We start from the raw sequence: 26756 nt of genomic DNA, 5'->3' as shown, positions 1-26756 counted from the left end.
TTTTGCCTTATTTAACACATCTAAAACATGCACTTGACTGTTAAAATTATTCTTAGCAACGATAAATTTCTGCCGCAATTCTTTGAGTTTCTCACTTTTACATTGAAGTACCTGCACATCCCGACGTCTTGTGATATTGTCCTTCTTCAAGTTTCTTCTGAATAAGCTTACTTCTATCTGTAGACTTTTGAGTTCGTCTAAACTGGTCATTTACACTACTACACTTAGGAGAAAAACTATTTACAGGCCTTTTTTTTTTCTCACTCCCGCACTTCACAATCACACACTGGTGGAGTCCATTGGAACGGGATTCCGACGCAGACATCTTCTTCTCCGATGGTATCGCTGTTTCTCCTTCTCCTATACGACCTCTTGACTTTGGCTCTCACAACGTCTTGCATGATCTTCTATTCTAGCCATTTTAACAATAGCAGTAACCTCGTGATAGTACTGCCGCATTAACACACTTCTTTTTTTTTTCTCTTTCTTCCGATTGGCAGGGTCGCCATGTGATGTCCTCTCTAATAGTCCCGACGGTGGTAGGTTAATAACACCAATACATATTTATTATCAATTTATTTACCCATATTACCACTACAAACCCAGACTTAACACTCCCTTGTTTTAGCTATCACTTACACTTTTATACACTATTGATGACCTAGTTCCTTGCAATGGACAAGCATTTGCTGACTAACGAATTGACACTTACTCATTCCATTACAGGACGAAGCGAATTTTATTATGATACTTCTAAATCTAAGCATTATCAGACTCCGGAAGCTTTTTCAGGGTGTTTTATTGCTATACTGCTAAAAACGTAACACGAATTGATGTACAACATTCCTTAAACGGTCTAAGTTACTTCTAAAAATGAAACACTAATCACTTTTGAAAATTCTTTCTTTTTGACACTTCTAAAACTTAACATTAACAGAATCCGTGATTTTTTGAGCGTGTTTTACTATACCACTGTTAAAAGCGAAACACATATCGATTTGTAACACTCTTTAAGCTGCAGATTACTTCTAAAACGAAACACTAAGCATCTCCTGTTTGTGCCACTTCTAGAACTAAAACACTTGTCGAACCGTAAGATTCTGGATTACTTTTTAAAATGAACACTGGTAGAAATGAGGTGTGTTATACTACTTCTAAAAACGGAAAGTCTTTCAGTGGACGAAGCGAATTTTATTATGATACTTCTAAATCTAAGCATTATCAGACTCCGGAAGCTTGTTCAGGGTGTTTTTTTACTATACTGCTAGAAACGAAACACGAATCGATTTACAACATTCCTTAAACTGTCTAAGCTACTTCTAAAAATGAAACACTAATCACTTTTGAAAATTCTTTCTTTTTGACACTTCTAAAACTTAACATTAACAGAATCCGTGATTTTTTGAGCATGTTTTACTATACCACTGTTAAAAGCGAAACACATATCGATTTGTAACATTCTTTAAGCTGCAGATTACTTATAAAACGAAACACGAATCATCTTCTGTTTGTGTCATTTCTAGAACTAAAACACTAGTCGAACCGTAAGATTCTGGATGACTTTTTAAAATGGACACGGTAGAAATGAGGTGTGTTATACTACTTCTAAAAACGGAAAGTCTTTCAGTGGACGAAGTGAATTATGTTATGATACTTCTAAATCTAAGCACTATCAACTCAGGAAGCTTTTTCATGGTATTTTATTACTATACTGCTAAAAGCGAAACACGAATCGATTTACAACATTCCTTAAACGGTCTAAACTAGTTCTAAAAATGAAACACTAATCACTTTTGAAAATTCTTTCTTTTTGGCACTTCTATAACTTAACATTTACAGAATCCGTGATTTTTTGAGCATGTTTTATTATACCACTGTTAAAAGCAAAACACACATCGATTTGTAACACTCTTTAAGCTGCAGATTACTTCTAAAACGAAACACTAATCATCTCCTGTTTGTGCCATTTCTAGAACTAAAACACTAGTCGAACTGTAAGATTCTGGATTACTTTTTAAAATGAACACTGGTAGAAATGAGGTGTGTTATACTACTTCTAAAAACGGAAAGTCTTTCAGTGGACGAAGTGAATTATATTATGACACTTCTAAACCTAAACATTATCAGACTCGGGAAGCTTTTTCATGGTATTTTATTACTATACTGCTAAAAACGAAACACGAATCGATTTACAACATTCCTTAAACGGTCTAAGCTACTTCTAAAAATGAAACACAAATCACATTTGAAAATTCTTTCTTTTTGACACTTCTAAAACTTAACATTAACAGAATCCGTGATTTTTTCAGCATGTTTTATTTTACCACTGTTAAAAGCGAAACACACATCGATTTGTAACACTCTTTAAGCTGCAGATTACTTCTAAAACGAAACACTAATCATCTCCTGTTTGTGCCATTTCTAGAACTAAAACACTAGTCGAACTGTAAGATTCTGGATTACTTTTTAAAATGAACACTTGTAGAAACGAAGTGTGTTATACTACTTCTAAAAACGGAAAGTGTTTCAGTGGACGAAGCGAATTATATTATGACACTTCTAAACCTAAACATTATCAAACTCCCGAAGCTTTTTCAGAGTATTTTATTACTATACTGCTAAAAACGATTCACGAATCAATTTAAAATCTTCCTTAAACAGCGCAAGCTACTTCTAGAAACGAAACACTAATCACTTTTGAAAATTCTTTCTTTTCTAGAACCGAAATACTAACGAACCGTAAGAATTTGAAATGCCTCTAAAAACTGAACACTAAAACGGAGCTTAGTTTACTAATCTAAGTGAATTTACTTCTGAAAACGAAGCAATTTTCAATCAACTATTCTAACCAAAGATTCTGAACTCTTTCTGATAATGAAGTACTAATCGGAACGAGGTGTTTCATCCTACTTCTAAAAACCAAACACGAATCGCTTTATAAAATTTTTTAAAAATCGGAACAAGTTGTATTTAATTTATTTATAACTTTATTGTTCTACTTCTAAAAATGAAATAGTAATCGGTCTCTCAACTTGTTATACTACTGCTAAAAATGAAGACATTCTTTCAGTAAGTGAAAGTGGATGTATTATGTTATTTCTAAAACTGAAACACTAGTGATCCTATAGATTACTTTTAAAAAGAAAGCAGTGAGTGAAGCAAGCTTTATTACGCTACTTCTAGAAACGAAACAACAATCAGTTCCGGAATTTCCTTCTGTGAACGATCTGAGTTGAGTACTGATGTTCTCAAAAATAGGAAAAAAACCATCCATATCAAAGTTTTAAAAATAAAACTCCACATGTTTTGTTTTGTAATATGTACTTTGTTTATTATTTTTGTAAATAAGTGATATATTGATAACCTTTGTCACTGATGCCATGCCAACATGTACTGTAAACAAATTTTTATATATTAATAAAATTGCTACTACCTGAAGGTTAAAGGCTCGAAACCCGTAAAAGGCGAAACCATAAATTCCATACAATCGGTAGAACCTTGTCACTCGGCAAACACTGTACAAGGCGTCTCTACTCTACTTTTAATATAATTTTTTTTGTCAAAATTAGTTATTCAAAGATCGAGTTAAAAACTTTTGTTTTATGTAACTTTTACACGCATTAAAAAATATTTTTAGATTAACAAAAGGTTATAAATCCTCTAGATCCACTATATTTTTAGTAAATCCAAGAACGTAAATTTTCCGTCGTTAAACCAACAAACTGACGTAAATACCGCGATAAAATGTCAAAAAACCATTATCACACCCAGTTTATTTAAGATATTTTTTAATGTAAATTTCGCACAACATTTTTTTACAACGAAGAACGATAACTGTTTAGATTATTCCGGCTTATAAGACGAATTGTAACACCACTCCTGAAAACGAACACGAGTGGGCCACGAGATTCTTTCAGCGAGTAAAGAGAGTTTCATTATATTACCTTTTAAAACGCAACAGGAGTAGATCACGGCATTCTTTCAGGAAGCAAAGCGAACAGTATTATATTATTTCAAAAAACGGAACATGAATCGACCCTCGACATTCTTTCAGCCACGGAAAGAACTCTTTCATTAATCAAAGCACTTGGCAAACGAGCGAAGCGAGTTCAGAAAAATGTTGAGACTGTTTCGGTGCAAATAATCTAGATGTAATCAGCAGCGTTTAATTTTCAGCCTCCATGCACAAGAATTTGCAGTCATGCAATCGTAATAAGCTCTTCTTTCATTAGTGTCTTATTTATACTATTTACTATTTTAACTTGGAGCCAGGCATTTCGCTCAGTGTTTATCTTCCTAATTAAATTTTGGGTCCATTCAGTGTTAGACAAATTCCAACATTCACTGCAGCAACTCGACATATTTATGTTTCAAAGTTTCCTGCAGAAAGGACTTCGGAATAATGTCTTGGACTAGTGAATAGGAACTTCGGCGTAGACAGAAATTCTGATATTAAATAGTAACGTCAGCGAGTATGTGAATCCCGGGGCATTCAGCCACTTTTTCACTTTTATTTAATTATTAATTTTTAATAGAGTACCTGGAATGACGTTATCGCTTGTTTACACAGATCTACAAAGCCCTTTCATCACAACGCTAATGAACGATTTTTTTTCAAATCGAGCTTTGATGTAGACAATGCGAATTCGAACTTCATTTCAACAACGACTGCATCGTTTCACAAAATTCGGTCGGTAGAACTTTTCACAGGTATAAATGCAACCATTTGTTATTTGAGAGCATGCAATATTAATGACGGTATAAATTTCCGGGCTTTTACATAATCAGTGCTTTCTGAACGAGCCATTCATCACTGAAAGGCTTATTTAAATTTGTTTTTATTCATCACAAACACGGATATTTTAAAATTTCTGCTTGATTTGAAGCGCATCGGCCCGCAGCTTTTTTCGTTATGAAACTGCTCAAATGAAAAATGAAATTTATAACCTCATCATTGGAGCTGGCGGCAGGCTTAAACACGCAGACGTTATTTAATTAAAATAAAATATTTTTCGCGGCTGTAGTGAATGAAGTCGCACAAAAATCGACTATTACTTTCGTGTCGCAGAACCCGATAAACTTTCTCCGATCTAATTTATATTTTAAGCAAGCTCACTTTTCCAAACACGAAAGCTCCACGTTGTTTGCCGGCATGTGGAAATTAGGGAGCTTTTTTGGGTGCGGATTCTTTGAACTTTAACTGCACGCAGATAACGAAATGAGTTTCGGCTCGTTTTTGAGTCCTTTGATTTAAAGTGTGTTTTCGTTTAATTAAAAATGCATGAAAACGGAACTTGGAGGAAATTTGGGGTAGAGAAGACATTCGCCAGAAAGGCGAAGATGGTTTGATAAAAAGTGCACAAATGGCGGATTCGTGTCTAAGTTTAAGTTTAAATTTAATCATTTTTATCAATTTCCTTCAATCCGCGTCGGGTGAAAAATTTAAGTGGGTTTTCAAACTTACACTATTGTTGGTACATTATAAATTAAAGAAGTTCAGAACTATGATAAGGCAACAAAGTTTACCCACTTATACTCGGGGGACTCAAACACAACTCCGGCGAAACTAAATTAATCCGAGAAGAGCAAATTCTTAACTAAGCAGATGTTCATATTTAGAAAATCTTGTTAAAAATTTACATTCTCTGAATAATGGAGAATATTGGCCGGACGTCTTTGAAATAACTTTATTCGTTGACATTATTTGACAGGTCGAGGAGACTCATAAAAAATCTGGTGGAATTATTTTGCTAATAATTTCATACGCAACATGTTTCTAACTTTAAAAACCTTCCAGGACTAAAGTCCTGAGTGCACTTGATTTAACTTCCGAGACTTTGTGAACTTTCGAGCACTTTTAGAACTCGAGAAAATGTTCTACAATAACCAGGTAGTATAAATAAAATGGTCTACGCCCACCACCTCAACTCCTTGTTTTTGTCTGAAAAAAGTAAAAATTTTAAAATAACACGATTCGCGCTTGAAGTCTCATTCTCATTTACGACTTTCTCTATTCGTCAAAAACTCTCAAAAGTAACTATTTGCGCCCGCAACCCCAAAATCAATCAACCCTTCGTTTGAAATTTATGGCGACTATGAGGAAAATGCAGCCGCAGAACTCCCTCAACAAACACGAGCATATCCTTGAATCGGCAAAATACGTTGATGTGTGTTTGAAAAGTTTAGATTTCCTCGATGTTTAAACTTGGAAGTTCTTGTTCATGCATTCCAGCTCCGAGAGCTTTCCAGTTAGACGGCCAACTCCCCTGTAATTTCCCATGTAGCTCACGTTACGAATCGCGTAGAATGGTAAAAGTTTTGTGGCAAATCCCGAATTCGTTAACAAAGTCCGCCTCGATGTCCGAATCTAAATTAAATCCGGATTAAAACCGTAAAAACCGGAATTCTCGTACGTCTCATTTGTTTTATCAGCGATTTCTTGCCCGCTCCTACATATTTCTTTTTAATATACCGCAAGCGCGAGGTTGGTGTTTACTTTGTTAATAACTGCGGGTTTTATTTTATAAAATTATCGAGCGAGGGCAGCTTTGATGTGTTTTTAACATTTTTCAAAAAAAAAAAAAAAATTGTGGGTGAAGTTGTTTGTAAAACTGACGTTTTAATTACAGGGTTATCACGACGAATAGCCACTTTTGTATTTTTTTTCTTGCATGGGTTCATCAGTGAGTCCCCCTATTTTCTTGAAAATAGAGAATGCGTCCGGCGATATTTAACAATGATAAAATAATAATTGAAATTTGCGTTCCCGTGGCGCAGAGATTGGGGGGTGCTACAACTGAGGATTTTTTTTTGCACAACAAAAATGTTCTTCTTGTACCCCTATAGCTAATTTCAATTGATTTGTACAACTAGTTCTCAAATGAAGCAGAAAGTTATTGTATAGGCAACCAGTAATACCCAACAGCAAAATGAGAAATTTTATTTCAAACAATAATATGGTATAAGTAAAGTCAAACGATTCTCCGTCTATACATATACGGACGATATGCTGTAGATTTATATTAAGACTTCATCAGTGGGCAATAAATATGACTTTAATTAATTCCTGGCATATTTTAGGTGTACTACCCTTTTTGTTTGTAATTTTCCTGGAACTAGGACTACGTTTGCCGGCGGCACATAACTTGGCGTGTGTTTTGAATGCTATCTCTTCGCTAATTTCCTTTATCCATTCACAATACGACGCACATAACAGGATCCAGCAGCTGTTTTGTATTTCAAATGGTTTATTACTCCTTTATTCCCACTCTGGCATCTATCCCGGTTACTTTATTACCAGTGAGAATTCCGTCCGTTTGATCCACACTTCACCACCCCACGACGTATAATTTTTTAATCGTCCTTTATAACGTGCCGCCGGAATTAAAGCAACTTTTATTAGCGCGACGTTTAAAAATGGAAGTTTGTAAGACAATATGATGAGTCTCGACGGCCGCCTAAGCCCCGGCTTGAGCAGGACGAGGGCGAGGGCCCTCCTAATAGCCAGGCTTATCTCCATTCTTCTTTATCCGATATTAATTTGGATGAAAAGTAGCCCAAATAAATAATTCTCTTTGCAACAGTGTAGCGGCAACGTTTTACGAGGATAATTACAGGAAGAGAGTTGAGTGTTGGAAACAGAAGGTTATACAGTCTGGCAAGTCGGGCGTCGTTGAGAGTCCTTGGCGCCGAGACGCCATGAAACATTGGGGCACTAACAGCCCTCCAGCTGTTTATTGCTTCGGAAACAACCTTAGATACCAACGCTGCGACAGATACAATATCTGTGTATGCGGAACACGAAATTGTTACATTGTCGAAGATTAAAATGGCGCCGGTGAATGATCATAGGGTGGACCTAGACAGTCATCTGACGGGGATGATGCCAATTCCGGATAATAGGGATTTGATAAGTTTCCGAGAAATGAGTGAGCTGTGCCAAATGGAGATTTCAAAGGATCTGCATGTTCATGCATTCGATTTTTCAACTCAACGGCCACTGTTTCTCTTTTTAATTAAACAGATAAATAATCTTACGTGCTCCACTTTCAGAACACTGCGTTATTTCATAAACTGAAATAAAAAAGCAATTAAAACGTCCTGCATCTAGTGGATTAGCGCTGAAAACGTCCGCAACGGACACTGCACCGCCCGTTGCAGAATTAATGGCGCCCTCGAGGCTTCTACCTAAATGCATTTGATAAATTCAAATTTAATCTCCTCCCTAGTTTCGCGTCCTCTTGATTACCCCATTTTGCTGCAGCACTCGCCGAAATGAATAACAAATGAACAAGCACGACCACTATAACACCAAAGACTTATTCCTTACATAAATCTAACCAGTTGAATTAGGTTTCGATTGCATCGCGTCGACTGAATATTCAGAAAGTGGAAAAAATCGGACCGGTAAATCATTAATAATGAAGAGCACAACGAGGCGATAATGTAGTGTTTTCAAGCTATGATAAACTGGTGAATTGGGTCATAACTAAGGCTCGGGAAATTTTAATTTTAATACAGTTGGTTAGTAGCAGTATGCAAGTAAACAAGTACCGACCTTTTCTAGGAATGCGGACGAGTTTTTCCAAGACTTCATTTATGGGCACCCGCAATTAGACGTGTTACTGGAATTCTTTACTAGTAGTAGTAGTGTTAATTTATTATTTGCCTTACAGGCTTAATAATATTCCCAGTAGGGGTACAAATTATCTTAATCTACATAAATATTCCAGTTTTATATAATAAATGTTCTATTCTTTCTGCTTGCCCACCCTTTGCCTTAGTTCCCTTGTCTTGCATACTTCTTTCATCCAGTCCAGTCCTCTTCCATCCTCGTTTAGCACTTCTTTCCTACACCTTCTTTTCTCCTTTATACTCTCTCTGTGCTTTGTACTTCATCCTTTACTATTTTTCTGTACTCTGCAATATATCTAAACTCCGATCTGCGTTCTTGCTTATCTATATCTTTATCCCTTACAGTCAGTTCTTCTTACATACTCCTTCTCATTTCTCTCATTCTCTCTATTTCCTCACATGCATATCTCTTTCCTTCATAATACTTGTTTCTTTCGTTCCAAACATGTTTCCCCCTTCATTTCTTATTTCTTTCCAACATTCTTGCAATATTTTGCAACCATCTCTCTCACTAAACTTCTCTTCAAATCCAACCGTCCTTTTACCCGCTTCCACTCTCATTTTCTCCCTTTTTGTTTCTTCTCTCACTATATACCCCGGCGTATACTTTTCCAATCCCAATGTTCATTTCAAGTATTTTTCTTGCATTCTCTCTACTTCTTCATATTCCCTCCATTCCCAAATCTTAGCTCCGTATATAAATACACTTTTGATCAAACTATCAAACATCATCATTCTTCTCTTATAATCATGTCCAAATTTTCTCTATCCTATTCCCCATACTATTCCTATCACTTTGTTCGCTTTTCGGACCATTTCTTGAATATGCGCTCTATCTGAGTTGTTGCTCTTTAATGTACTGGAATTCTTTCACCTGTTCAATGTTATTCCCTCTCTATGCCCACTCTTCCTTCTACTTTTTTACTTTCTTCTCAAACACCACCATTTTTGTTTTTTCCACATTCACTTCCAATTCCTTTTTTTTTTATATTTCTCGAAACTTTTAATCATTGTTTTCATTTCTTCTTTTTTCTTTGACACAATCACCAAATCATCTGCATACGCCAACGACCACACTTTCTCTTTGTCCACTACCACCCCTCCTGTCTGTGCTTTTCTGAACATTTCATCTATATCTCCTAGATAAGCTGCAAACAATGCGGGGATGAGTGGGCATCCCTGTCTCACTCCTCTATTTGTATAAAAACTCGCCCTCTATTCCATTCATTCTCACCATATTTACTGTTTCTTCATAGATATATTTCTTCCATTTTAGTTACCAGGTACGCATCTACTCCCTTTCTCCTCAAATACTCCCACATTTTCTCTTAATTCACGCTATCAAACGCTGCTTTGAAATCTATGAACAATGCGTACATTCGTCCACCCTCTTTCCTTATTTTTCTTCCCACTTCTAAACCCTGCCTGTCCCTCTGGTAACATACCCCTTGCTTCCATCTCTTTTCGTAACCTCTCATCTAGTATCATTGCGTATATCTTGTACGCCGTATTGAGTAAGGTGATCCCGCGGTAGTTCTTCACATCACTTCTTCTTCTGTTTTCAGGGACTTTATTGTCTTCTCTTCTTCTTCTCGTTTTTCTCTTTTTCTTTCTTCCCATTTCCTCCTATAATTCTCTCTTACTCTTCTTTCCTTCCCCTGTTATTCTTTCAGTATCTCTTCAAGTCATTACATTCTCCGTTCCATCCACACGATTACTTAATTTCACTTCCTAATTTTCTGGAAGAAAAATAAGAATTGCAATTAAGCCCCACTCCCCGCCTAACGCCAAATAAAAAATCATCACAACTGAGATAGGGCGGGTGGGCGGGGCTTATATTTTTCATTGTTGTAGAAGAAAAGCGGCGGATTTAAGTTGATTACTACAAAAATTTACCACTTTGGACATGTTTTAAGTTTCTTGTCGAAATAAGTCTACAGATACAATTGTCGCAATTGTGATGATTTTTTTATTTGTCGTGAGCCAAGGGGCCCGAGCTTAGCTGCAAAATCCTTATTTCTCAGCAAGAAATTAAAAACATGTTTGCTTTTTTTCTTAATATACGTAGTATTGTTTAAATAACACAATACTCAAAAACATGTTTTTAATGTCTTGTAAAGAAATAAGTATTTTGCAGTTAATTTCCGCCCCTTTGGTTCACGACGAATAAAAAAAATTATCACAACTGAGACAAGGCGGGTGGGCGGGGCTTATATTTTGCATTTTTTGTCTTAATATACGTAGGGTTCTTTTGGCAAGGCAACAAGAATCTTAAAAAATGTCCAAAATGGTAAATTTTTCTGGGGGAATATGGATTTAACAATTATGCTCCGCCTTTCGGTCTGACAACGAATAAAAATTCATCACAATTGAGATCTGGGCGGGTATAGGTTGGGCTTAATCTTTGGGTTTCTTTTTTACTTAATAATTATAGTTTTTTTAACAACAGGATTATTTTGCAGATGGTAGTTTCTTGTAGAAAAATAAGAATTTTACAATTAAGCTCCGCCCCCGGCTCACGACGATTAAAAATACCATCACAATTCAGATAGGGCATTTGGGCGGGGCTTATATTTTCCCTTTTTCCTTTTTTTTTTTCTTAATATACGTTCTTCTTTTCATAACAAAAAAAAGTGTTTAAAATGGTAAATTTTTGTAGAGAAATATCGATTTTGCAATTAAGCTCCGCCCCCGCTCTGATAAGAAATGAAAAATTCATGGCTTAGTCTGTACTTTTTTGTCTTAAGATATGCAGGTTTTCTTTCATCAATAGAATATTTAAAATATCAACATTTTGTACCTATTTTTATCGTTTACTGTCACATGGGATTACCATAATCGAATTCTTCTTTATAAACGAAACGGAAAAACGCCGGAAACTTTCATTAATGTAAAAGAAAGGTTTTTAGCAGAAGTTTCATATTAATAGCCAAACTGTCACAAAGCAACAAATGAGCGCCTTTTAATGACGTATGCGCCTTCGGCCAATCAGATTATTCCAGTATTATACCACAACATCTAGCGCCCTTCGTCCCGGAAACACAAACTGTGAATGGTTAGCAATTCTCGAGATATCCCTATCCCTCGGTAGTTTTTCACATCACCTTTTTGCCCCTTTTTAAATAATGGGATTATCATACCTTCTCTCCACTGCCGAAGAAACCCTTTTTTTTCCAAACTCCATCTACCACTTCCCATATCCTTTCTTTCACTCCTTGTGTCCCGAACATCCACGCTCCTTTCTGAATTCCATCTCCTCCTGGTCCCTTTCCTCTTTTCAGTCTTTCAATCTGTCTATTTCATCTTCGCCACATTTCTTCTGCCGTTGTGAATCCTTTATTTATTTTGCAGCATTTTTCCTCACAACCTCCCAACAATTCCATAAAGTATGTTTTCCATTCATGTATTTTGATTTTCCTACTGACTTCAGTTTTCCTTCTCCGTTCCTTGTTTATCCATACATCTTCTTCTGTTTTCAGAGACTTTATTGTCTTCTCTTCTTTTTCTCGTTTTTCTCTTTTCCTTTCTTCCCATTTTCTCCTATAATTCTCTCTTGCTTTTAGGTACTCTTCTTTCCTGCCCTTGTTATTCTTCCATTTTCTTAATTTTTCCCTTGCTTTTATCTTCAAGTCATTACATTCTCCGTTCCATCCATTATTCCTCCCTTGCCATATGTATATCTTCCTTTTTTTCGTAGCTTCTACAATTAGGTTGCTCAGTTCTGCTATCATAGCTTCTATATCTTCTTTCACTTCGAATTTCTTTTTTTCTAGTCTACTTCTGTTGACAATCCCATAGTCTATAATTGATTCTCCACTAGCCCCAACGTACGTCCATTCTCCTTCTTCATCTCCTTCCTTGTTTCCATTCAAAATTTCCCATCCCATTTCTTCTATTATTATCTGCCACAATATTTTCCCTTCTTTTTTATTTGCTTTATCTTTTGATCCTCTTTTCTCTCTCTTTTCTTTAACTATTATTCTTGTCCCCTTGTCGCCCAATCTTGCGTTAAAGTTAAAATCTCCTCCTATGAGTAGGTATTTTTTCATCTCCTTTTTCTTTTGTTTCCTTTTCTATGTTTATCTTGGTTTCCTCCATTTTCTTGCTTTTGGAGTTCTTTACTTAACGGCCTCTAAGCCGGATGTTGTAAATAGTGATAGTTCTGGAAATGTACTTAACGAGGGGTTGGAAGTGGTCGAAAACCTAGAATGGATTTGTAGGTATTTCATTCTTCGATTACCAAATTTATTCATCATTCGTCTACGAACTTGGCGACAGAGCAGTGATATTACGAATAATTAAAAAAAACTATCTTACTCAGAGTTGGTTCTAGATGGTGGTGTTTTTTTGTAAAACTTGCGACAAAGCAGTAAGTTTTTTAAATGCTTTTATAGACTCGTAAAGTTGCAAACTTCAACTTTTCTTCCATTTTCAATAAATAATTTATCTTAATTAAGCTCTTGTCGTGTATATTTTTCTATCCTAACCCCTTCCATAAATCTAGCCAAGTCGAATTAAGTTTCGATTAAGCACCATATCAACTTACCAACACACTGTTCTGAAAGGCCGAAGAAAGAAATATTTTCAGCCAGTAAATCACAAATAACGAAGGGCACAGCGAACCGATTATTGGAATGTCCACGAGTTATGACAAATGTCTCCCAGATATTGGCCGAGGTGATTGAGAAATAAACACTAGATCCGAGAGAGAACGCCCTGGCGCTTTTCGTTCGCCGACCGAGAAATGTATCATCTCATAACGACATTTTTCTTGTATTAGGAACTAATAAAAACCGATCGAATGGTGTTTCTCGCCCGGAAAGAAACTTATTTTATTGCGCCTCGAAAGTATTGTTTTATCAATTTGTTGATGGGGTGGTGTAGAAAAAGAGAAACACATTTTTCACGGAAGGGACGCTGATGGGGGCTCTAAGTGGGACGGCAAAAAGCTACTTTGCCGAGAGAAATCCGGAAAGGATAAAAACTAAATTTGGAATTGCTTTGATGTTTTTGCCAGGAGAAATATAAATGCTGGAGCACGTGTCCGGCGGAAGGGCCTGAAGGAGTTGAGTTAACGGAAGGTGGAATCCTTTTAACCTATTAACAAGGCGGGTGCTTCTCTGAATAAATTACTTTCTTTTTGTAATAATAGAAAGTATTGTTTATGGATTTTGGGTTCTAGGTTACAGACTAGTTCTGAAAAGAAGTGATTTTTATCACGCAAACAAAGTAAAAGGTGAAATAACAATAAATCGTAAGTGTAGGAAATGCTGTCAAGTCAAATGTCAGTTATCTGTCTACCCAGCAAGTTATTAATTTAAATGTCTCCCTCCAGAGCAGTTCTAGGTCTTCGAATTTTTCAGGCTTTCCGGCGTTCCATTCCCTCAATGTGGGCCGATTAGGTGATTAGCATATCGCATGTCCCAGTGCAAAGGGCACCGATTTCGCCGAGCGAAGCTCTATATTAGTTTAATTAAAACGTACAATAGAGACAATGCTTTATTATTCGGCGTATTGTGATCAGGAATGCCAACTGGCAACGAGTCTAGACTAGAATTCCCCCGACACGTTCCCAATTTGTACTCGCAGGGTTAAAAACGCACAGGTATTCACGCCCAGTGGGGAATAATTAAGTCCGGAATGAAGTCCATCATTTGCGATTTTTAATCAACCCATACTATCGATTTCGTTCGTTATTATTTTAATTAAAACCTTCCGTTCGACGAAGTTGCACCGATGCGCGCAAAACCAATCGCCAAAAATCCGAAATATTGAAATTCCTGCTGCGGCTTCGCTACCTATAAAATTGTTATTTTTTTAGCGGGCCAAAAATTCCGGGCCGGAGGAGGAATACCTGGTCGGATTCGCGCTAGGGGAGTGAACAGATATTTGATTAAAACATTCCCGGAATTTTCCGGTTCGGTTCAATTGGCGTATGTATTGCGAATAGCTAATGTTGCCTATCGAATAGTTCGAGGAACTTGGGAGCGTCTTTTCGCCAGAAGCGCTGTAAATCGTCCATGCACTCAGAAATCGCAGAGATACGAGCGGATTCTCTTATAAATCATGTGAAAAATGCTATGATTCGAGCGTTAGTTTGCTGCAAAGTTTCGCAATAAACAAGTCGGGGAGTGTTTATGTAAACTGTATTTCTTTTCAATATATGGGGCGAAGCGCGAGCTTTTGAAGCTTTTGTCTTGCAATAAACAACTCCCTTCACTTATTTTCCGGGCATGCAACGAACTTTCTAATGAAACATGTAAGAAACTGTCAAACGGACAATTAATACAGGTGTATTTTGGGTTGCATATTCGGCATATTATTACTCGTGAAACACCCTCGGGGTTATGTTAAGAAACTTTACCATGGAATTTTATTAACTGAACAGCTTGCTAAATCACTGCAATATCCCCAACCAGAAGCTTAGATTTTTCTCAAAAATCCCCAAATTGATTTTTTTAGTTTGGCTCCCATCCATCCCGTTTTCCAAACTTTTTCATGGGTTGGAGAGGTACTGACGACGTTCTGGGTAATTACTAAAAAATATAATCATGAGATCAGGTAACTAAATCTTCTATTGACCGGAAATGACCGGCATCCAGGCAAGACTACTATCATTACGGGTACTAAGACCAAGTATGCATTGACTAAAAGAATAAAAAATCTGTGAGATTATTATTATTATTATTATTATTATTAAAATATTATCAGACCATAAAATGTTAGTCTTGACTCATCTTAAGCAGGTAAAACTAAGTCATTAACATGCAGCGGAAATGAACGCAATAATTTTGTCCTTTTTTTGCTCAAAATGGTAAATTTTTGTAGGGAATATGAATGCTCCGCCCCCGGGTCTGACAACGAATGAAAAATTTATCATAATTGAGACCGGGGTGGGTATAGGTGGGGCTTAAACTTTGGGTTTTTTATTTGACACATTTTTGAACAACATGATTATTTAAGAACAAGTTTTACATGGTAATTTCTTGGAGAAAAATGAGGATTGCAATGAAGTCCTACCTCCTCGGCTCACGACGAATAAAAAAATCACCACAATTGAGATAGGGCGAGTGGGCGGGGCTTATATTTTTCATTGTTGTAGAAGAAAAGTGGCTGATTTAAGTTGATTACTACAAAAATTTACCATTTTAAACATGTTTCAAGTTTCTTGTTGTCGAAATAAGTCCACACATATTAAGAAAAAAGGAAAAAATATAAGCCCCACCCACCCACCCTATCTCAATTGTGATGATTTTTTTTTATTCGTCGTGAGCCAAGAGAGCGGAGCTTAACTGCAAAATCCTTATTTCTCAACGAGTAATTGAAAACATGTTTTTGCTTTTTTTCTTAATATGCGTAGTATTGTTTGAATAACACAATACTCAAAAACATGTTTTTAATGTTTTGTAAAGAAATAAGTATTTTGCAGTTAAGCTTCGCCCCCTTGGTTCATGACGATTAAAAAAATCATCACAACTGAGACTTGGCGGGTGGGCGGGGCGTATATTTTGCATTTTTTGTCTTAATATACGTAGTCTTCTTTTCGCAACAAGACTCTTAAAACATGTCAAAAATGCTCCGCCCCTCGGTCTGACAACGAATGAAAAATTCATCACAATTAAGAGGGAGGCGGGTATAGGTGGGCCTTAATCTTTGGGTTTCTTTTTTACTTAATAAATTATAGTTTTTTTTAACAACATGATTATTTAAGAACAAGGTTCACATAGTAATTTCTTGGAGAAAAATGAGAATGGCAATGAAACTCCACCTTCTCGGCTCACGACGAATAAAAAGTCACCACAATTGAGCTAGGGCAGGTGGGCGGGGCTTATATTTTGCGTTTTTTTTCTCTTTCATACGTAATCTTCTTTTCACAAGAGACGTAAAATATGTTTATAATGGTAAACTTTTGTAGGGAAATATGAATTTTTTCATTTATGCTCCACCTCCAGGTCTAACAACGAATGAAAAATTCATCACAATTGAGATCGGGGCGGGCGTAGGTGGGGCTTCATCTTTGGCTTTCTTTTCTGTTTCTATTTCTTTGAACAATACGATTATTTTAGAACATGTTGCAGATGATAATTTCTTGTAGAGAAATAAGCATTTTTCATTTAGGCCTCGCCCTCGGGTCTGACAACGAATGCTTTTTCCTTAACACATAGTTTTCTTTGAACAACACGATTACTTAAGAATATGTTTCACATCGTAATTTTCTTGAAGAAAAATGAGAATTGCAATTAAGCCCCACTCCCCGGCTAACGCCGAATAAAAAATCTTCACAATTGAGATAGGGCGGGTGGGCGGGGCTTATATTTTTCATTTTTGTAGAAGAAAAGTGACGGATTTAAGTTGATTACTACAAAAATTTACCATTGCAGACATGTTTCAAGTTTCTTGTTGTTGAAATAAGTCTACACATATTAAGAAGAAAGGGAAAAATATAAGCCCCACCCACCCACCCTACCTCAATTGTGATGATTTTTTTTATTCGTCGTGAGTCAAGAGGGCGGAGCTTAACTGCAAAATCCTTATTTCTCAAAGAGAAATTGAGAACATGTTTTTGCTTTTTCTCTTAATATACGTAGTATTGTTTGAATAACACAATACTCAAAACATGTTTTTAATGTTTTGTAAAGAAATAAGTATTTTGCAGTTAAGCTTCGCCACCTTGGTTCATGACGAATAAAAAAAATTATCACAACTGAGACAGGGCGGGTGGGCGGGGCTTATATTTTGCATTTTTTGTCTTAATATACGTAGTCTTCTTTTCGCAAGAAGACTCTTAAAACAAGTCAAAAATGCTCCGCCCCTCGGTCTGACAACGAATGAAAAATTCATCACAATTAAGAGGGGGGCGTGTATAGGTGGGGCTTAATCTTTGGGTTTCTTTTTTACTTAATAAATTATAGTTTTTTTAACATCATGATTATTTAAGAACAAGGTTCACATAGTAATTTCTTGGAGAAAAATGAGAATGGCAATGAAGCCCCACCTTCTCGGCTCACGACGAATAAAAAGTCACCACAATTGAGCTAGGGCGGGTGGGCGGGGCTTATATTTTGCGTTTTTTTTTTTCTCTTTAATGCGTAGTCTTCTTTTCACAAGAGACGTAAAATATGTTTATAATGATAAATTTTTGTAGGAAAATATGAATTTTTTCATTTATGCTCCACCTCCAGGTCTGACAACGAATGAAAAATTCATCACAATTGAGATCGGGGCGGGCGTAGGTGGGGCTCCATGTTTGGCTTTCTTTTCTATTTCTATTTCTTTGAACAATACGATTATTTTAGAACATGTTGCAGATGATAATTTCTTGTAGAGAAATAAGCATTTTTCATTTAGGCCTCGCCCTCGGGTCTGACAACGAATGCTTTTTCCTTAACACATAGTTTTCTTTGAACAACACGATTACTTAAGAATATGTTTCACATCGTAATTTTCTTGAAGAAAAATGAGAATTGCAATTAAGCCCCACTCCCCGGCTAACGCCGAATAAAAAATCTTCACAATTGAGATAGGGCGGGTGGGCGGGGCTTATATTTTTCATTTTTGTAGAAGAAAAGTGGCGGATTTAAGTTGATTACTACAAAAAATTACCATTGCAGACATGTTTCAAGTTTCTTGTTGTTGAAATAAGTCTACACATATTAAGAAAAAAGGGAAAAATATAAGCCCCACCCACCCACCCTATCTCAATTGTGATGATTTTTTTTATTCGTCGTGAGTCAAGAAGGCGGAGCTTAACTATAAATTCCTTATTTCTCAACGAGAAATTGAGAACATGTTTTTTCTTTTTGTCTTAATATACGTAGTATTGTTTGAATAACAGAATACTCAAAAACATGTTTTTAATGTTTTGTAAAGAAATAAGTATTTTGCAGTTAAGCTTCGCCCCCTTGGTTCACGACGAATAAAAAAAATCATCACAACTGAGACAGGGCGGGTGGGCGGGGCTTATATTTTGCATTTTTGTCTTAATATACGTAGTCTTCTTTTCGCAACAAGACTCTTAAAACATGTTAAAAATGCTCCACCCCTCGGTCTGACAACGAATGAAAAATTCATCACAATTAAGAGGGGGGCGGGTATAGGTGGAGCTTAATCTTTGGGTTTCTTTTTACTTAATAAATTATAGTTTTTTTTAAGAACATGATTATTTAAGAACAATGTTCACATGGTAATTTCTTGGAGAAAAATGGGAATGGCAATGAAGCCCCACCTTCTCGGCTAACGACGAATAAAAAATCATCTCAACCGAGATAGCGGGTGGGCGGGGTTTATATTTTTTATTGTTGTAGAAGAAAAGTGGCGAATTTAAGTTGATTACTACAAAAATTTACCATTTTTGACATGTTTTAAGTTTCTTGTTGTCGAAATAAGTCTACAGATATTAAGAAAAAATTGAAAAATGTCGCCCCGCCCACCCACCCTGTCTCAATTGTGATGATTTTTTTATTTGTCGTGAGCCAAAGGGGCGGAGCTTAACTGCAAAATCCGTATTTCTCAACGAGAAATTAAAAACAGGTTTTTGCTTTTTTTCTTAATATACGTAGTATTGTTTGAATAACACAATAACAAAAACATGTCTTGCAAAGAAATAAGTATTTTGCAGTTAAGCTCCGCCCCCTTGGTTCACGACAAATAAAAAAATCATCACAATTGCGATAGGGTGGGTGGGCGGGGCCTATATTTTGCTTTTTATATAAATACCCAGTCTTCTTTTCGCAACAAGAGTCTTAAAACATGTTTAAAAAGGTAAATTTTTGTAGGGAGATATATAGGTAGAGTTAATCTTTGGTTCTCTTTTTTACTTAACACATATAGCTTTCTTTAAACAACACGATTACTTAGGATTAAGCCCTTCCCCCCACTCACGACGAATAAAAATAATCATTACAATTGAGATAGGGTAGGTGGGCGGGGCTTATATTTTGCATTGTGTTGTCTTAATATACGTTGTCTTCTTTTCGCAACAAGAATCTTAAAACATGTCTAAAACGGTAAATTTTTGTAGGGGAATATGGATTTTACAATTATGCTCCGCCCCTCGGTCTGAGAATGAATAAAAAATTCATCACAATTGAGATCGGGGTGGATGTAGGTGGGGCTTAATCTTTGGGTTTCGTTTTTACTTAATAGTTATAGTTTTCTTTGAACAACAGGATTATTTAAGAACATGTTTCAGATGGTAATTTTTTGTAGAAAAATAAGAATTTTACTATTAGGCTCCGCCCCCGGTTCAAGACGATTAAAAAACATCATAATTGAGATAAGGCAGATGGGCGGGGCTTTTATTTTCCCTTTTTTTCTTAACATGCGCTCTTCTTTTAATAACAAAATGCTTAAAAGTTGTTTAAAATGGTAAAGTTTTGTAGAGAAATATCGATTTTGTAATTAAGCTCCGCCCCCGCTCTGATAACAAATGAAAAATTCATCACAATTCAGATCGGAGCGGATGCCTTAATCTTTAGCTTTTTTTTCTTAAGATATGCAGTTTTCTTTCATCAATAGAATATTTAAAATATCAAATGGCGAATTTGAGACTAAAATTATATGCAACATTTTGTACCTATTTTTATCGTTTTATTTGATTAGAAACATATGGCAATGCTGCGCCATACATAAAATCACCTCAAAATTAATATACTTAACAAATTTTACTGTCACATGGGATTACCATAATCGAATTCTTCCTCATAAACGAAACGAAAAAACGCCACAAACTTTCATAAATGTAAAAAAAAAGGTTTCTTCCGCGGCCCTTGAAGTACAGTCCAACGAATTCTGCTCCTTTCCAAAAATACAAAAAATGATTGTTTTTCAAGTAACCTTTATACAGGGTTTCTAGAATGCATGCAAATGGCTAAATTTCTTGAGAACCAGTTGTACAAAACAATTGGAAAAAGATATAGGGGTTCAAGAAGTTGTGTTCTAAAAAATTCCTCGATTTTTTCGGTGAACGGATGAACCGGCGTCAATAGCACCCCCCCATCCCTGCGCCACGGGAACGCAAATTTCAATTATTATTTTATCATTATTAAATATCGCCGGGCGCAGTCTCTATTTTCAAGAGAATAGGGGGACTCATTCTTAATTTGATGATTAAATAATTCTGTGATGACGTGATTGTCATAGATAATACTAGTATACTAGTAACACGCCATTACCAATGCAAGACAAAAAATACAAAAGTCCGATGGACTCAAGCACTATATTTCCTTAACTTATCACAATCTAACAGGATGTTCTGATTTTCTTTGACAGAGAAAAGATGGAGAATAAATTGAAAGGCTTGATATGTTTTTGCATATTTTTCAAAAGAAATGTTGCGCTTTTTAAGACATTTGTGCATTACTTTATCATAACCTTGTTCTAATAAATAAGTTTAAATAATAGTAATAACAGACCGCTGAATTTACCGGCGTATCGATTAGCCACCACCTCGATTCCCCCGTCCTCCACACCCCCGATACCATCTCCTCTGTCCATTAAAACTTCACCTCCAATCCCACCGAAACCTCCGCCACCTTTTTTTGTAATGAAAGCTTATCCGCGTGAATTGTCGCCGTCCAGATTAGATTCCGTAAGCTGAGGAAATAGAGTCCTCCCTAATCCTTCAGCGGCCGACCCTCCCGCGTCTGAAATATCACCGGCTATCAGGTCCAGCAGCCGATTAGTTAGCTGATCTTAGAAGCTTAACGTCGTTATGACGTACTTAGAGTAATCCCATCATTACCAACTAACAAACTTAATCACCCTTTTCTTCCAGGCTACCACCACGTCAGCCAGAAACCGCCCCGCATCACCGAGCATCCCGTCGACACGATCGTGGCTCGCCACGAGCCCGCCACCCTCAACTGCCACGCCTCCGGGGAGCCGGAGCCCACCATCACGTGGTTCAAGGACGGCGCTCCGGTGCGCACCCACCCGCAGGACGCCAGGTCGCACCGCATGCTGCTGCCAGCAGGAAACCTGTTCTTTTTGCGGATGGTGCAGAGTAGGAAGGAGTCGGACACGGGGGTGTACTGGTGCGAGGCGACCAACGCGCTGGGGAAGGCTCGCAGCAGGAACGCTACGTTGACGGTTGCAGGTGAGGGTGTAGGAGGTAGAGTTGAACCGTCAACGTCACATTGGGTGTTTCTGCCCCCGGGAAGTTTCTTTTCTTGAAGGAGTTGGGTGTGCACTGGTGCGAAGCCAGCGATGCCCTGGGGACGGCCAGGAGCAAGAATGCGACGTTGACGGTTGCAGGTGGGTGGCGTTTGACAGATGATAGTGATAGGGTCGGGAGAGGGTCGGCGCTTGTAGTAGTTGGTAACGTTAAATGTGGAAGTTTGGGTTTGAGATAATTTAATTTATTTGGCGACAATTAGGGGACGGTTAGGAGTGTGATGTAGTGGCAGGATTTAATCGGGGTTGGGAAAGTGTCCAAAAATGTCTCTGTACAAAGATAAGTTTGTTTTCGAGCGACCAGTTAGAGTGCGCTTGATAAAAAACGAGGGAATTTGGCACGTGTTTAACGTAGTTTCAATTAACGGTTCGAAAAACAACATTAGTTTGTTGTTATATTTCCAGGTAATCATTTGGGTCAAACCCTCGCGGACAAGTTTTTTCAACTATATGATTGCTGTATACTAGTTTTGTGTAATTATATATCCACAAGCAAACTAACTTTGTTGTAATTGTGTTCTATTTATCTTTTTTATCTATAATCAAGTATCTTTCCATTTATACAACGGAGCATTAGTATGGTGTAATACGTGTCTTTTAATATTCAAAATGAAATATGCCGGGAAGCTTACCTGCCTAATACGATTGGGTTTGATGGAATTAAATTATCGACTTGTTCTAAAAATACACAAATTTTACATTTTCCATCAAATGAAACTAAAAACCATTACCTGTATGCTCGTAAATTGAAAGTTTTAACGAGTGTTATATTTCTACGTGCTTTCATTGGATTTCGCCATTAAGTAAAATAAAATATTGCTGTTCTTTAATGGGTGTTAGTTTCCTAAGTATAAATACGTTCCAGTAGTTGTATTACTTTAATTCTAAATATTAGTCAAAACCTGAAGAAAAACAACAATTATTGTCCATAATTTATTTCGTTCCACGGAAGTCACATTTCTTAAAGTCGGGTATTTTTCCTGCGCTAGTATATTTTGAGTTGGATAGTTGTTTAGAATTCTTTATCATTAGTAGCATTTTATCCACCTCAAATCCGTTAAATTTCAATGTTCTATCACCCTTTTGTTTACCGTAAGATCAAGTTCTAGGTTTTTAAGAAAGCAATTGCCCATTTTTAGCTACTATTTTTACAAAAAGAGGTGAATAATTACGCTTTATAAAATCGATATCCATTTAGCTTAAACTCGTTAGTGTTGGACTGCAACGAAATTCCGGGGGTCGGACGGTGACGGTCCGGAATTTCGCTAATAATGCGTGGGGGCGGCGTGCATCGGTGCCAAGCCTTGAGCCGACTAGTGCCGCTGAAAGAGAAACACGTCTGGTCGGACACCTTCACGCCATCGGGAGTGGCGCCTTCGGTTGGGAGCGACGGTGCTCGGGTGCCAGCTCCCTCTCCGGTGAAGGAACACCGGGGTTGCTCTAAAGCCGGAGACGTGGAAATCCAGGTGGTCTGGGGAGCGCCCACTGAAACAAGAAATAAAATAAAACCGAGGAAAATTAACAATAATAGGGTTTATTCCCTGCCACCAGCTATATGGCTAAAATAATCTTAAATAACTACAAAAGAAACTTTACAAAATAAAAAGAATAAAACGTGCGGCACGGTCGTTCCCTCCTGGATGGCAACTTCTTTCAGGACGGGCTTCTCCTGGACTTGGGAGCGCGCTTCCTCTCTCATGTACTCTCGGTACGCCTCCCGGTTTCCGGCCCGCGAAAATTTGCTTCGTTACAAGACTAAAAGGTCTTCAAATTTGTTGTTAACCTGACCTGACCTTTTTTACCGGGCCAAAAACTGTAATAAGGCAACACGGTTAGAAAACGCATACCTTAATGGTAGAGAAATTCCCCATCGCTGAATGGAGCGCGTGGATGAGATAAAAAGTTGACAGTGCCCTAAAGGGCAGGCTCTCTTAGCACGGCACGGAGGCCCTAAATACAATCGAAAAAAAGAGAACTCGGTCGCGTGGTTTGTGGATCCGTCGTTGTAGTTCCATATTTAGCGGTTTTGTACATTTGATCGCTCAATGAAGACGAGGGTAAAATATGCTGCACACGCATTATTAATTGGATCACTGATAATTTCACGATAGGAGCCATCTGGAGGAGTTCTTTTGCTACGTGACGGTGGTGGACTGGTGGAGGTTCTTGGAGCGGTTTCTGTCTGGTAGCGGATATATCTTGCTTCACATAAGTTATGGTTATGACCGTGAGAACGAGCCAAGTCGGAAAAAAATGGACTAGACAACTTTAAATGCTGGTCTGGCTGAGATTTTATTTGGCTCTAAAGTACTCTGATTGGTCATACATGATAGAATGTGTGCATCAGATGAATTCTGGAAAGATATTGGTATAAAGAAATGACTGCGATGTGAATTTCCGGGGCCGTGGAAAATAATAAATTTATAATTTTGATGGCTAATGATGGCTAAGTTATTTGAGAGCGACTGCGGAATTTGTGCTTTTTGGTACCTGCGGTAAGAGAGGTAGATTGCATTACGAAAGGGCGTCTTTGCACTGTAATAGGGTTAATTTAAGGGCTAGATTTCCGGTTCACACCAGTTTGGGCAAGGCGTCCAGGAGGCCGTACTGCGACGAAATCCGATTTTTATATGAGTTGGCGCCTTCTGTGGGGGCGGTTGCTCGGGTACTAGGTATTACTATATACCTGGATAATCTAGTTGGAGAAAGGTATATTTATACCTATAGCTATCTATATATATATATATACCCTAAGTAGTGGGTTATGGTTTTGAGTTAGTGAACGTGGGCCATGTGATTTTTATAAAAATCTAAAGAAAACTAAAATTCTAACTGTGGAAATAAACTTATTAGAGAAATTTTGTCAATATTCACTATGTATTTCAGAACCTGAACTATAAACAAATTTAAAAAAATTACGCTTTCTGAGAATCACCTTTGTTTTTTTGTAATTTGTTTTTATATTAGTATTTTGTGTTAACTATTGTTAATTATATGTTCTTCTGTAGAGTGAGAATGGGAACTAATAGAACTTAGTCTGAAAAAAGTCGTATTTTTTTGTTACACTATTTACTATAAGATTAATTTCTTATTTCAGATAAAAACAAAATGTGAGTACGGGTGGGTGGGCGGGGCTAACTGTAACTTTTTGCCATGGAGTCTTTTATAAGCAAGCAATAGCCCCACCCACCCACCCCCTCTTCATTCTCGTGACTACTCTTACTATTGTTAATTAATGACAACCTTATTGTCTTCTTAGAATCTTAGTCAAATTCGTTAAACCGTTGGTGAGAATACAGATAAATTGTTAAACAAAGTATTGAGAAAGTATTAAACTGGTGTTAAATGAGCGCACCGATGTGAGAATCATAGTTAAAAAGCAAAATTAGGGATGCTCCTCCCACTTGCGAAAGCTCCACCTTAATAAACCATTTCATTGCTAGAAGAGGGGCGGCCTTGACAATTGTTTCTCATTGTGTCTGCTTTACACAATTTATTTGTTTATTATTTAGGTGTAAACGCGGACGTCAACCCCGTTTTTCGAAAAAAATTAAAATTTTGTAAAATTATGTAACCCTAGATTTTATTATTTGTCAATATAAAAATCAACTTCTGTCTTAAAGCCAATAAAATGACTGATCAAAACGAAATAGGGGTGGGTGGGCGGGGCCAGTTTTGACTTTAAATCTTAGATTCTACCGCTTCTTAAAACAGAAGCGACTTCCCAGTTTACAGTAAATAAAAAATAAAATAAGTTTTGGTAAACATAGTTCTGAATTTTGTTTTCAACATTTTAACATTTTCATTAAATCTATTATTGTTCGTTAAACTGAATAAAACTCAAGATGGCCTTAATTTTTTTGGAGAAATTGTGAGGCATATCTACAACACTAATATTATTATTATTCTGGTTAATTTTTTAAAGGAACGGCAAAAATTATGCAACCTAACATACACAAATTCGAGATAACTTTGATCATACTGAATGACGAAAAATTTTAGGTTATAAAATAATGTGACAAAGAATGACACAAAAAACACTTGTCAAAATTTAACAGGATACTGCAAAGTTTTAAAAAAGGGGAAAATTTTGCTTGTATAATATTGCTTATTTAAAAAGTCTCTAGGAAAATGTTAATATAAGCCCCGCCCACCCACCCTTCCTCTCATTTTTTCTTCCGAAACAAGAAATAAATCTTATAGCATATAATATTATATAGTACAACAAAAGAATTAGTATCAGCGGTTTTTTTTTCTTCTTTTTACAATGTTGGATATATTAGTTTCCATTCCCACTCTACAGAAGAACATATAATTAGTCCCACCCACCCACTCTACTCATTTTAGTGATTGATTTTATCTAGTCTGAATGAAAGATGGATCTTATACTGAACAGAAACAAAATCAGTCGTTAGAATGAGAAAAGCGCAGGTGGGCGGGGCTACTACTTGCTAAGATAAGACTGACTTTGGCAAACGACGTACCTTGTAAGAAAACAGAGGGCGGGTGGGCGGGACTAGTATTTGCTAAGATAGGACTGAACAACATTAAGAATAGTCATTGGAGTGAAGAGGGGGCAGGTGGGCGGGGCAACTATTTGCTTATAAGATCCCGTAAATGGGAATTGAATTCTAATTTGACAAGCGGTAGAATCTAAGGTTTAAAACAAAGTCAAAAGTGGCCCACCCACCCACCCATTCCTATTCCGTTTTGATCCCTCTTTGTATTCGACGGAAGTTGAATTTTATATTGACAAATAATAAAAACTGGGGTTTAACTAGTTATGTAATTACAACGTGTAAAAAACAGTTCCTTGTATTCTACAAATTCCATTAACGAAAAACCTGTAAAAACAACTGTTTTCTAAGTACGCACAGTATAGTTAATTAAATTCCAAATGGCATCAAATTAATTTCAGTCATTCTAGTGAATTTCGAATAATTCCACCT

The 26756-nt window shown here is 36.9% G+C and overlaps 1 protein-coding gene across 1 annotated transcript in view; it reads left to right on the top strand.

Moving 5' to 3' along the window:
- LOC135132638 (roundabout homolog 1-like) overlaps positions 1-26756 on the top strand; it is a 272773-nt gene that overhangs the window by 198057 nt on the left and 47960 nt on the right. Inside the window, exon 2 of the mRNA XM_064060784.1 lies at positions 21410-21730. Coding sequence (XP_063916854.1) covers positions 21410-21730 — 321 coding nt within the window. The remainder of the gene's footprint in view (positions 1-21409; positions 21731-26756) is intronic.

This window comes from Zophobas morio, unplaced genomic scaffold, assembly GCF_036711695.1.
Source record: "Zophobas morio isolate AGI-343-1 ecotype UQ-CSIRO unplaced genomic scaffold, CSIRO_AGI_Zmor_V1 ptg000021l, whole genome shotgun sequence".
Classification (NCBI taxonomy): Eukaryota; Metazoa; Arthropoda; class Insecta; order Coleoptera; family Tenebrionidae; genus Zophobas; species Zophobas morio.
This window is presented reverse-complemented; position numbering and strand designations above follow the sequence as displayed.